The sequence below is a fragment of the Martes martes genome, assembly GCF_963455335.1.
Source record: "Martes martes genome assembly, chromosome: 18".
In the NCBI taxonomy this organism is placed as follows: domain Eukaryota; kingdom Metazoa; phylum Chordata; class Mammalia; order Carnivora; family Mustelidae; genus Martes; species Martes martes.
The window spans coordinates 25177230-25189681 of NC_137906.1; the positions used below are offsets into that span (position 1 = coordinate 25177230).

A 12452-nucleotide genomic window follows, 5' to 3' on the forward strand; every position below is an offset into this window, starting at 1 on the left:
GAGTGTGTTTGCTGGGGAGTAAAGCGGGGCAAGGCTTACTACTCTTCACACACCCTGTGAAAGAGGAAATCACACATATAAATCCCCAGATGTCAGGTTGTGTGTTCTTATTTCTGTTACAGGTGAATAAGAATCCACTGTTGGAATGAGAGAGGGAAGGGAGGCTATCCATTTCATACTTATCATTGCATATTTTCAAATTATTACCAGTTCAATTAATTGGGGTTATAATTGTTTTAAAATATATGTTAAAGTAATCAAAGAAGTCACGAGGCTGAGGTGGGTCCAGTATCTTGGTAGCCTGTAAGCAAATCAAAACCTAAACCAGAGTAAAATGCACTTGAATCTCAGAAAACAAAACTCAAGAACAGACAGCTACAAATAGCCAACTAAATTTTTGTAAATTAGACAACTGCTTAAGCTATGGCAAACCAAATATTCCCTTCCTTACCCACACGTCTTTTCTGTGTAAATCTCTCCCTTAGCTCGTGGTTGTGGAGTCCTCCTCATCACCTTTAGCATGGCACTGCCCAATTAAAATTGATATATGCTCTAATAAACTCTTGAAAATTGTAATATGCACCAGTTTATCTTTTAACAGTTCTGGTGTCAGAACATGGGTCCAAAAGTGCCCTCCTGTCCAATGGCTCTGGGAGCAAAGAACAAACACACATAGGTACTCGCTGAGCCCTTTGTGCTCACTACTTTACACTGTGCTTGAAGACTGTAGCACTTCAGAGTGCCTGGCTAGACAGTTCATAAACACATGCCTCCCCCGATAAGACTAGTTGAAAAGCAAAGGAGTCTCTGGAAAACTGGACGATTTGAAGGTTTCTGGGCTGGAAACTGTTGGATTCTTGTTGCAGCTCAATGGACTCATCCAGGGAGTAAATGCTTGACATAGGAGGAACATTTATCTTAGGAGGTCACCCACTCCATGCACTCGCTGTCTGCACACCCCACATTTTGTTCATGCATTGTACAAATAATTTTATTTAGTTGTCTGGGTGTTCTTGTAGTTCGCTAAACCTCTTTATAAGGATTATTCTAAATTCTTCATCAGATAGTTCATAGATCTCTCTTTAGGGTCAGTTATTGGAGATCTATTAGTTTCTTTTGGTGGTATTATGTTTACCTGATTCTCCGTGGTCCTGCACATTTGAGTAAGTAGTCTCCTAGACTTTATAGGCTCACTTCAGCAGGGACAGACCTTCCCCCATCATCTTGAGGTATTGGACTATTTATGTGGTAACTTCCATGGGCAGGCTATGCTTGTTATCAGGGTCTTGGTTTGGGTAGGTCCAATGCTTGTGCTCTGAGGTGGGGGGAGAAGAGGGGTGGCTATCTGTGTTCTATGGTTTGATTATCCTACCAGCTGAGCTTGCATTCAAGCATTACCTGGGTTCTGTAACCACTTCTGTGCAGATGAAGTACAGGCTGTGTTCCTTACCAGGGTGGTGCCAGTAGGTGTTTGGACTCCAAATTGGAGTAGGGCGAGGGGCTAAGCACCATTGCTTTTGTTTGGGGGAGGCCTTGGGCTGTGCTCCCCAATGGGATGGTGTTACCATCTGGTCTCTTGTGTTACAGTGGAGCCACAAGAAAGGTCTAAGAGTCAGATAAGGCCTAGGTTGTGCTCTAAAATTATGCAGGGGCTATGACTGTGTCTCAAACAAGGGGCAGGATGGCTGGCTGGCCCTTACGATCTAGTAAGCTGCTACCTGTGTTTCATTGTTGGGTAAGGTCACAGGCTGGGCTACTTTGGGGGGGCCTCCAGCTGTATCCCATGGTTACATGGAGCTAGAGACTGTTTCACAGTTGGGCAGAGTCACTGTTTGGGTTCTGTCTTCAGATAGGGCCACCAGGTATGTTCCATGACTATGTGGGGTTATGGCTGGGCTCCATAGGCTTTGTTCAGCAACTGGGCAAGGTCACAATCTAGGATCTGCTGGTGAGCAGTACCACAGGCTAGGTTCCAAGGCTGTCCAAGATCACTGTGCATGCTCCCTGGTTATGTGGGGCCAGAGACTATACTTAACAGTAGGACAGGACTATTGGTTTGGTTCCCAGTCCCAGCTTCCTGATCAGGTCGGTCATAGGCTATACTCAGCAGTTGAGTGTGGCTGCAAATTTGCTTCTCTCTCCAGGTAGGGCTATAGAAAAAGCTTCATAGCTGGTACAGCTTGTTGGCTGGGGACCCATGTAAGGCAGGCTGCCCACTGAGTTCACTGGTCAGATAGGGCCAATGGTTCAGCTCCACAACTGGGCAGATCTATCAGCTGGAATCTCTGACAAGATAATGATGAAAATACAGCTGTAGGGTGGCCTCATTGGCTTCCTGGGTTCTCTGGCCAGACTTCACCATTGGGCAGGACTGGAGGCTATACTCATCAGTTGGTCGGTAATTTGCATTTGCTTCTCTGGGCAGCAAGGCTGTAGAATGGGCTCCACACCTGGCACAGCTTGTTGACTGGGGACCCAAATCAGGCAGAAGTACCCTCCAGCTCCCAGGCCAGACACAGCACCAGCTCAGCTCTGCAGATGAGCAGAGCAGCTGACTGGGAACTCTGCTCCAATGCCAGTACAATTAACAGTGTGGTCTGCCACGATCTGAGTGCTGGTTGCTTTAAGGACCACCCACCTTCTCTGTTCCAATGCGATGCTCAGTGGTAAATCTCCTCATTGATCTCTGTAAAGTGAGACCCAAGTGGGCCTCCCAGAAAGTGTCCAGGAATACTGGAGAACCTGATGTTCACCTTTGGCTCTCTTTTTCCCACTAGAGAAACGATAGGCCTGGGAGGGCATTCTCAATGTGCCGGCCTGGGGAAAAGGGTGATGAGGTCAGTATGTAGCTGCTCCTCTTACCCTTCTTATGTGGTCCTTCTCAGTCTCTGCTGTCCAGGAGGCTGCTTTAGCCTCATTCCCAGGTTTTGGGATTTTCACAGTGGTGTCTCATCTATGGATAATTCCTAGTTGTTCTTCTTGTAACTGGGACTGCAGTCAAGAATGACCCATCTTGTTATCTTGATGACATCACTCAATGTTATAAGTTTCATTCATGCTGTTTCATATAGTTATAATTCACTCATTTTTCCTTTCTGTACAGTAATTTGGTATATGATACTTCATAATTTATTTCCATTCATTCATTTTCCATGCTGATAGACATATGGGGTGCTTCTAGAGTCTGAATATTGTGAACATCACTGATTTAAATATTAAATTTTACTTTTCTCATAGGACGGGTAGATGCAAGTATCTAAGATATACCTAAAAGTGGAATTTTGGGGCATTGCTCTTTTTATAATTGGTTGTACCAACTTTGGTTTCACCTCAGAGGTGTGAAAAGTGGGAAAGGGTGTCACTCCCACACTTCAAACAAGGAAAGCTTGGACAAATTGCAAAGTAATGTCTTTTTAACTTATCAGTTCTGTGATTAGGCAAACACTGGACAAACAACTAACAAAATATGTGGGGAGAGATAGGTACCTGCAGGAAGAAACAGGATGAAAGTATTTGCTTATAGAAGGCAAGCATTGATGGACACCAGATAGTAAGATTTTGCTAAAATTTTAATATATTGTTAAAAGTTGTATATTGGAGCTAGCATAAAATCATGAAGACCATTCTTTTCTTTTAATCTCTCTTATTCAGTTTGCTTTAGTAGTGTTTTTTTATATACAGCAGAGAGTTGGAATTTGCTTGTCAGGCAAACTGAAAAAGTTTTTTTTTTCATTTTTTTTGGAGTTAAGACTTTTTATTGATTGATTGATTGATAGTACCAATATGTTCTGAAGCAGTTCCCCTACATTGTTCTATATTTACATGGAAATGGAAATGCACAGATTTGTGTACATACATAAATGAACACACTCTCAGTAAGGTAGTTGGTTCTGCTTCCTGTTATATTTGCAATATACAAGGTTTATATTTTTGTTCTAATGAATAACTTCATATTAATATCTTTATACCAGTGTCCATAATCCCATCTTTTTGAAATACTGTCTTTTGGGGGCACCTGGGTGGCTCAGTTGTTGGGTGTCTGCCTTCAGCTCAGGTCATGATCCTAGGGTCCTGGGATTGAGTCCCACATCAGGCTCCTTGCTCAGTGGGGAGTCTGCTTCTCCCTCTCCTACTCCCCCTGCTTGTGTTCCCTCTCTCACTGTGTCTCTCTCTGTCAAGTAAATAAATAAATAAAAGCTTTTTAAAAATGAAAAAAAAAAATACTGCCTTTTGTTTCCATTTATGAACAACATTCTCTGTGCTAGTAATCTCTTAGTTCCTTCAAAAACATGCAATTTCGGGGCACCTGGGTGGCTCAGTGGGTTAAAACCTCTGCCTTCAGCTCAGGTCATGATCCCAGGGTCCTGGGATCGAGCCCCGCATCAGGCTCTCTGCTCATCGGGGAGCCTATTTCCTCCTCTCTCTCTGCCTGCTTCTCTGCCTACTTGTGATCTCTGTCTGTCAAATAAATAAATAAAATCTTTAAAAAAAATTTAAAAAAACATGCAATTTCAAGCAATCTTTTATCATTCACAGCTAATACCTCATATATATTCAATAAAATTTAACTTCCCATATATTCTTTGCCTTCTTCCCGTTTTTGATAATTGTATTATACATACATTTCTAAAATATATATCAATTATGTGATATTTTATCACACGAATACCCTTCATTTAGCCCTAGTTCTACAGTTATGTTTTTTCAATGTCTATTAGTTCTTTTTTTTTTTAAGGTTTTATTTATTTATTTGACAGACAGAGATCACAAGTAGGCAGAGAGGCAGGCAGAGAGAGAGAGAGAGGAGGAAGCAGGCCCCCTGCTGAGCAGAGAGCCCGATGTGGGGCTCCATCCCAGGACCCTGAGATCATGACCTGAGCCAAAGGCAGAGGCTTTAACCCACTGAGCCAACCAGGTGCCCCAATGTCTATTAGTTCTTATGCAGAAGCTTCTCTAATCATTTCTTGGTTGATCTGTAACTTTTTAGTTTGTATTTTCCTCAGAAAGGGCTGACAGGAACAACATTCCCTTGTCCTTATGTGTTCGTGACTGTGACTTTTAATCTTCAAAGTAATTTTGGTTGGAAGAAAAAACTTTGCTTGCATTTTTCTTTCACAGAGTATCTTAAATATCTTACATGCTCTCCTAGCATGAAACTTTGTTGTTATAAAGTCTGTGCTCAATCTGATTTTATTTCCTTTATGTATTACTTGTCTTTTTGTCTGCAAATCCAAAGGTCCCCCCTTACTTTATTATTAAAGTACAATAATTATATTAGAATATTCATTGGCATTAATAATTTGAGGTCAGTTTTTTGGGTGGGTGTCTGATTGCCTTTTCAGTGGTCTTCTTTTATTTTAGGAAATTTTCTTGATAGTATTTAGTAGTTATTCTATTCTGTGACTTTTTTCATTGTAGACTACTTTTATGGTTGTGTTGTATTAACATTCCTTTCTTTCTTTCTTACTTTCTCTCAAAAGCTTGTCTACCTTTTTGTGTGATGTTTTCCTCTTTTTCTCCATTCCAGTCTCCATTTCCCTTATACCTCCTATACTTTTTGTTCCTGGTACTTAGTTATTTCTGGAATGTTTACTTTATTAATTTATTTAAAGATTTTATTTATTTATTTGAAAGAGAGAGAACATGCACAAGAGAGTGTGCAAAGTGGCGGGGGGTGGGCAGAGGGAGAGGGGAAAGCAGACTCCCCACTGAATAGGGAGCCCAATGTGTGGCTCGATCCCAGGACCCTGAGATCATGACCTGAGCCAAAGGCAGAGGCTTAACCCACTGAGCCACCCAGGCAGCCCAAAAACCTTTAAAGTTTTGATGGATGATATTATGAACTGAATTGTATCCCCCCAAATTCATATCCTAATCCCAAATGTGATTGTGTTTGGACAAAAGGTCTTTAAGGAGGTAATTAACATTAAATGTGGTTTTAAGGATAGGGCCTCAGTCCACTATAACTGGTGTCCCTACAAGAGGAGAAAAAGACATCAGGGATGTGCACAGAGAGATAAGACTGTGGGAAGACACAGCAAGAAGGCAGCCATTAGCAAGCCAAAGAGAGAGGTCTCAGGGAAAACCAGACTTTTTGAAACCTTGATATTGGAATTCTATCCAGGGAACTGTGAGAAAATAAATTTCTGTTGTTTAAGCCACCTTGTCTGTGGTACTTTATTATAGCATCCCTAGCAGACTTATACAGACCATATGGGCAAGTAATTGAGAATTATGCTCAAACATATGACTTTAGATATATAAATCATACAGATAGTCCTAATCTACAACTGTCCTACTAGTTAATATACAAAAGGTTGGTGAATATTATTGACATTTGAGCAATACAGGGATTAGTGTATATCTTTCAACTCCCCCAAAACTTAACTACTGATAGCCTACTGTTGACCAGAAGCCTTACTGATGGTCAGTTAACATATGTTGTGTATGTCATATGTATTATATGCTGTATTATTATAATATAGTAAGAGAAAAGAAAATGCTATTAAGAAAACTATAAGGAAAATATATTTACTATACTATACTTACCTAAAAAAAAAAATCCCTGTGTAAGTTGATCCATGCATTCAAACCCATGTTGTTCAAGGGTCAACTGTATTTGTTTGTAGGTTTTTTTCTGTGAAAACTTCTTATCACAACCAGGCACAAGAATTTTATAAGAACAAACATTGAAAAGGATCTCCAATGGTACATGGGTGGCTCAGTTGGTTAGGCATCCAACTCATAATTTTGGCTCAGGTTATGATCTCAGGTTGTGAGATTGAACCCCCACATTGGGCTCCACACTCAGCATGGGTGCCTGCTTAAGATTTTCTCTCTCCATCTATCCCTCTCCATCCTGGTTTGTGCACCCTCTCTCTCTAAAAATATTTTTAAAAATAAAAAGGATATCAATATGGAAGATCAATAAGTATCAATATCTCACAAGAAATAGTTATTGGAGATGCTACCAGGGTGGTGAAAACAACTAATATGATTTAACACATCTCTAACAAAGTTAGCCAAACCAACCTAATTTACCTGGGAAAACTGTTGCAATGTAGGTTTTAAAATCCTCTAATTCATTCTCATCTGTATCCATCTTGAACTTAACCTTCAGAATGTAAACATTGCCAAACTTGTTCTTGAGGTGCTGAGGGCTACCCAGGCACATGAATTTTCCCTTCACCATGATGGCCAGCCTGGTACAGAGGGCATCACATTCTTCCATGCTAGCAAAACAAGACACCAGAATGATGTAAGGCTGAAAAGATCTCCATTGGAAGATATTTTGTAGTTCAACTTTCCAGTATTTTGTAACTCTTTCAAATGGGAAGTTGCATTCGCCCATCATCATCATGGAAAGTGGAGACACTTTCAAGTACAAAGTAGTTGAAGGCCAAATTCTCAAATGGAACAGATCATAAACTTTCTGCCCTCTCCTCTCAGTGAGAATTCTTAATCATTCCTTTCTCTAGGATTCAGTAGGAGCTCATACTTAGGCACATTTACTGTCCAATATTACAATCCCCAGGTAATGCCCTCCCATAGCCATGAAAACACTTCCAACACTTAATCAAGCCTCCCAATAAACCACACCTGTGAGAGGTAATGATGATGACTTTGCCACTTTCACGTGCCCTTGTTACTGTGTTCCAGAGCAGGCGCCGGGCCACTGGGTCCATGCCGGTTGATGGCTCATCCAGGAAGATGACTGAGGGCTTTCCCATTAGGGCAATGGCATTACTCAGTCTACGTTTGTTTCCTCCACTTTATGGTCAAGAAAGCAGGAGCAGAGATTAAATTACGTTACAGTAATTTAATACATCAAACATCTATTTAACACATTAACAGAAAACAATTTGCCTGTTTCCAAAATGCTGAGTCAGGGAACAAGCAGTGGTACTAAAAATGCTGATTACATGCAGCTCAACCAAGGCACCAGACCCAAAACCACCTGTATAAATCAAATCATTTTCATTTGAAACGTAGAAAGGTGACTTTTGTTTACAACATCAATTTTAGTCAGGTTATCAGTGCAATTTATAATCTCATTCTTGAGATTCCTTGGGATTCCTAGATATATAAACTACATAGTGGCCAGGCTAATACAAAGAACCTTACATTTTCCTTATTTGAAAGACACAGAACTATAGAGGTAGAAAAACAGGCTCTTTTGTAATTCAATGGCTACAATTCTAATAGCACCAAGATTTTGAGTTCCATCTCTGCAAAGGGAAGATATGATACTGTCTAGGTCTGCTTTACTGCAGGCATCTAAATCCTGGCAGGGCATGAGATTGTTTCATAGTTGCCTCTGTCTGTCAGTGGAACTCTGGTTAAATAGTCAGCACCCATTCCAAAGAGCAGAAACACAGGAGACTCATCAATATTAGCTGCAATGAGAGCACCAGTGTAAAATCTCACCTGTAAGTGTAAATAAACGTGTCAGCATAGAGTTCCAGATTCAGTGACTGCAACAATTTATTCACATATTGTGTAATCTGGGTCTCAGGAACCCCCCACAACCTGGCATACATGACCATAATTTCCCGGGCAGTCATGTAATCCAGCAGAGCATCAAACTGTGGACAATAGCCAATTTTTGACCTTACCTGAAATAAGAGAATAACGATGGATACAATTCAACTATCTTACTGAGCATATAGTAAATACAGATAATATAGAAGACCTGTAGTTCTCCAGCTCATGCCTCTAAAAAGGTTAGAACTCACAGAGTTTTTCCAAAGAATTTCTCCTCCAGTGGTTATAGAATCATTCCATCTGGAGGTTACTGTCATATATTGGAACACAAGTGTGCAAAACTATGGATTTTTCTATAATGATGTTATCTCCATATATATGCTGTAATCAATCTATGAAATAAGTGGAAAATAATCTTAAATTAACAGTACACCTATTTACATAAGTATATGCACCTGGAGAAGCAGAATGAGCTAGAAAGAGGTCAGTCTACCATCGGCTCAAACTTCTCTAGAGGAAATTCTGATTACCCTAAAAAGTAAGAGATCTAAACAACCAGTGTGATGTACAATGTTAATAACTGGGTGGGTATTTTTGAATAACGGTACCTTGTTTTCTCTTATAAGTCTTCATTGGTTTAGTCTCAAGGGATGCTAGAATATCATAACTGAAGACTGTCTAGAAGGAGATGTTCGACAATAATATCTAGGTTCAGCTCAGTGACATCCTACTTTCTGATAGTGGCAGTAGATAGTTGGGCAATAACAGGGTCTTCCGCAGCTCTTTTATATGCCATATGACTTTATGACCATCGTTTAAAATGTAGGTGAGTAGAACTAAGATCCTAGCTCTTACTCCAGCCATATATTGATGGTAAAGGAAGACTTAATGTACTATAAAAATTTTTATAATATTTAGACAAAATATCTGACTAAAATTTTAGTTAACATCAGTAATAAAAACAGTGAATATTTTAAAAACCTCTATACTTTACAAGTTTTAAAAGAAATTTCTAAGACTACACTCAATTCAGGTGTTAGAACTCAATACATCTTGCAATATTTTGAACAAAAAATATTTTGATACAGTGAGAAGGCCACTTTTTTTTTCATTTTTAACAATGAAAGCTTATTAATTAAATAAATAATTCATTTGTATTTCCCTGATGGCTGGTGATGTTGAACATTTTTTCATGTGCCTGTTAGCCATTTGTATGTCTTTTTTGGAGAAAGGTCTGTTCATACCTTCTGTCCATTTTTTGACTGGATTATTTTTTTGGGGGGGTGTGGAGTTTGGTAAGTTCTTTATAGATCCTGGATACCAGCCCTTTATCTGAAATGTCATTTGCAAATTTCTTCTCCCATTCCATGCATTGTCTCTTAGTTTTGTTTACTGTTTCCTTTGCTGTGAAGAAACTTTTTTATCTTGATGAAGTCCCAAAAGTTCATTTTTGCTTCTGGTTCCCTTGCCTTTGGAGACATGTCTTGTCTTGTCACTGTGGCCGATGTCAAAGAGGTTACTGCCTATGTTCTCATCTAGGATTTTGATGGATTCCTGTCTCACATTGAGGTCTTTCACCCATTTTGAGTTTATCTTTGTGTATGGTGTAAGAGAATGGTCAAGTTTCATTCTTCTGCATGTGGTTGTCCAATTTTTCCAGCACCACTTATTTAAGAGACTGTCTTTTTTCCATTGGATGTTCTCTCCCGGTTTGTTGAAGATTAGTTGCCCATAGAATTGAGGGTCCATTTCTGGGCTCCCTATTCTGTTCCATTGGCCTATAGGTCTGTTTTCGTGCTGGAACCATATTGTCTTGATGCTTACAGCTTTGTAATATAACTTGAAGTCAGGCATTGTGATGCCCTCAGCTTTGGTTTTCTTTTTCAATATTCCCCTGGTGATTTGGGGGACTTTTCTGGTTCCACACAAATTTTAGAATTGTTTGTTTCAGCTCTGTGAAAAATGTCGATGGTATTTTCATAAGGATTGCCCTGAAAGCATAGATTGCTCTGGGTAGCATAGACATTTTCACAATGTTTATTCTTCCAATCCGTGAGCATGGAATCACTTTGTGTCTTCCTCCATTTCCTTCATAAGTGTTCTGTAGTTCCTAGAGTATAGATCCTTTACCTCTTTGGTTAGGTTTATTTCTAGGTATCTTATGGGTTTTGATGCTATTGTAAATGGAATTGATTCCTTAATTTATCTTTCTTAAATTACATTTTTAGTGTAGAGAAATTCAACTGATTTCTGTGCATTGATTTTGTATCCTGCCATGTTGCTGAATTGCTGTATGAGTTCTAGAAACTTGTGGGTGGAGTCTTTTTGGGTTTTCCACATAAAGTATCATATCATCTGTGAAGAGAGAGATTCTGACTTCCTCTTTGCCATCTGAATTCCCTTTATTTCTTTTTGTTGTCTGATTGCTCAGGCTAGGACTGCTAGTACTATGTTGAACAATAATGGTGAGAGTGGCATCCCTGTCGTGTTCCTGACCTTAAGGGTAAAGCTTACAATGAGATACCACCTTACCATCAGTTAGAATGGCAAAAATTAACAAAACAGGAAGCAACAAGTGCTGGCAAGGATTTGGACTAAGGAGAACCCTCTTACACTGTTGGTAGGAATGCAAGCTGGTACAGCCACTCTGGAAGACAGTATTTCCACAAGATGTTAAAAATAAAGCTACCCTATGACTCAGCAATTGCACTACTAGGTATTTACCCCAAAGATGCAGATGTAGTGAAAAGGCGCATATGCACCCCAATGTTCAGAGCAGCGATGTCCACAATAGCCAAACTGTGGAAGATGCTGAGATGTCCTTCAGTAGATGAATGGATAAGGAAGATGTGGTTCATAAATACAAATGGAATATTACTCAGCCATCAGAAAGGATGAATACTACCATTTGCATTGACATGGATGGAACTTGAGGGTATTATGCGAAGTGAAATAAATCAAGCAGAGAAAGACTATTATCATGTGGTTTCATTCATATGTGGAGCATAAGGAATAGTGCAGAGCACCATAGGGGAAGAGGGGGAAAACTAAATGGGAATAAATCAGAGAGAGAGACAAACCATGAGAGGCTCTGAACTCTGGGAAACAAACTGAGGGTTACAGAAGGGTGGGGCTGGAAGGATGGAGTAACTGGGAGACAGGTACTGAGGAGGGCACGTGTTGTGATGAGCACTGGGCATTATACACAACTGATGAATTGTTGAACACTGTATCAAAAACTGTATGTTGACTAACTGAACATATAAAAATTTTTTTAAATGTAAAAAAAATAATTTAAAGTTAACTCATAACATTAAAAAAAAACAGATTCAGCAGATTCTGGAAAGATGGCAGAGTAGGAAGCTCCAATTTATCTCCCCATCTAGACTATATTACACTGGCAGAATCTGACTGATAGAACTATTTTGGAACTCTGGAGTATATTGAAAGCTTTGGAATTCCAAGAGACGATTTAGACCATAAATTGGGGTTAATTTTAATCCATTCCAGCTTTTGGCACACTAGCACTTACCATCCTTTATTCCTAGCACTATGGTAGCATCTGTGCATGTGTTCCTGGAGCAGCTTGCAAAGAGCTGGGGGAGCCAGCTGGCCTAAAGGGATCCTGTCCTCCAAATATTGGGCCTCTGTGTTCTAATTGCTTATTGCTGCTTCTTTCACAAACAGGAAAGTAGAGCCCATTCAAAGGAAGAAAATAAGTCAATAGACACTGTCCCTGAGTAAGACCTGATGATAGATCTGTTACACAAATACTTTAAAACTACTTTCTTAAAGATGATCAAAGAACTAAAGGAAGACATGGAGAAAGTCAAGAAAACAATGTATAAACATAATGGGAATTATCAGTAAAGAGATAGAAAATCTAAAGAGAATCTAAAAGAAGTCCTAGAACTATTAAATTTAATAACTGAAGTGAAAAATTCACTGGAGGGGTACAAAGGCAATTT

At 39.6% G+C, this 12452-nt stretch overlaps 1 protein-coding gene across 1 annotated transcript in view; it reads right to left on the minus strand.

Moving 5' to 3' along the window:
- LOC308359786 (phospholipid-transporting ATPase ABCA3-like) overlaps nt 1–12452 on the minus strand; it is a gene marked incomplete at both ends in the record, with an annotated part of 123988 nt that overhangs the window by 910 nt on the left and 110626 nt on the right. Inside the window, 3 exon segments of the mRNA XM_080831102.1 lie at nt 7042–7232; nt 7600–7770; nt 8428–8615. Of these exon segments, the coding sequence (XP_080687228.1) occupies nt 7042–7232; nt 7600–7770; nt 8428–8615 (550 nt within the window).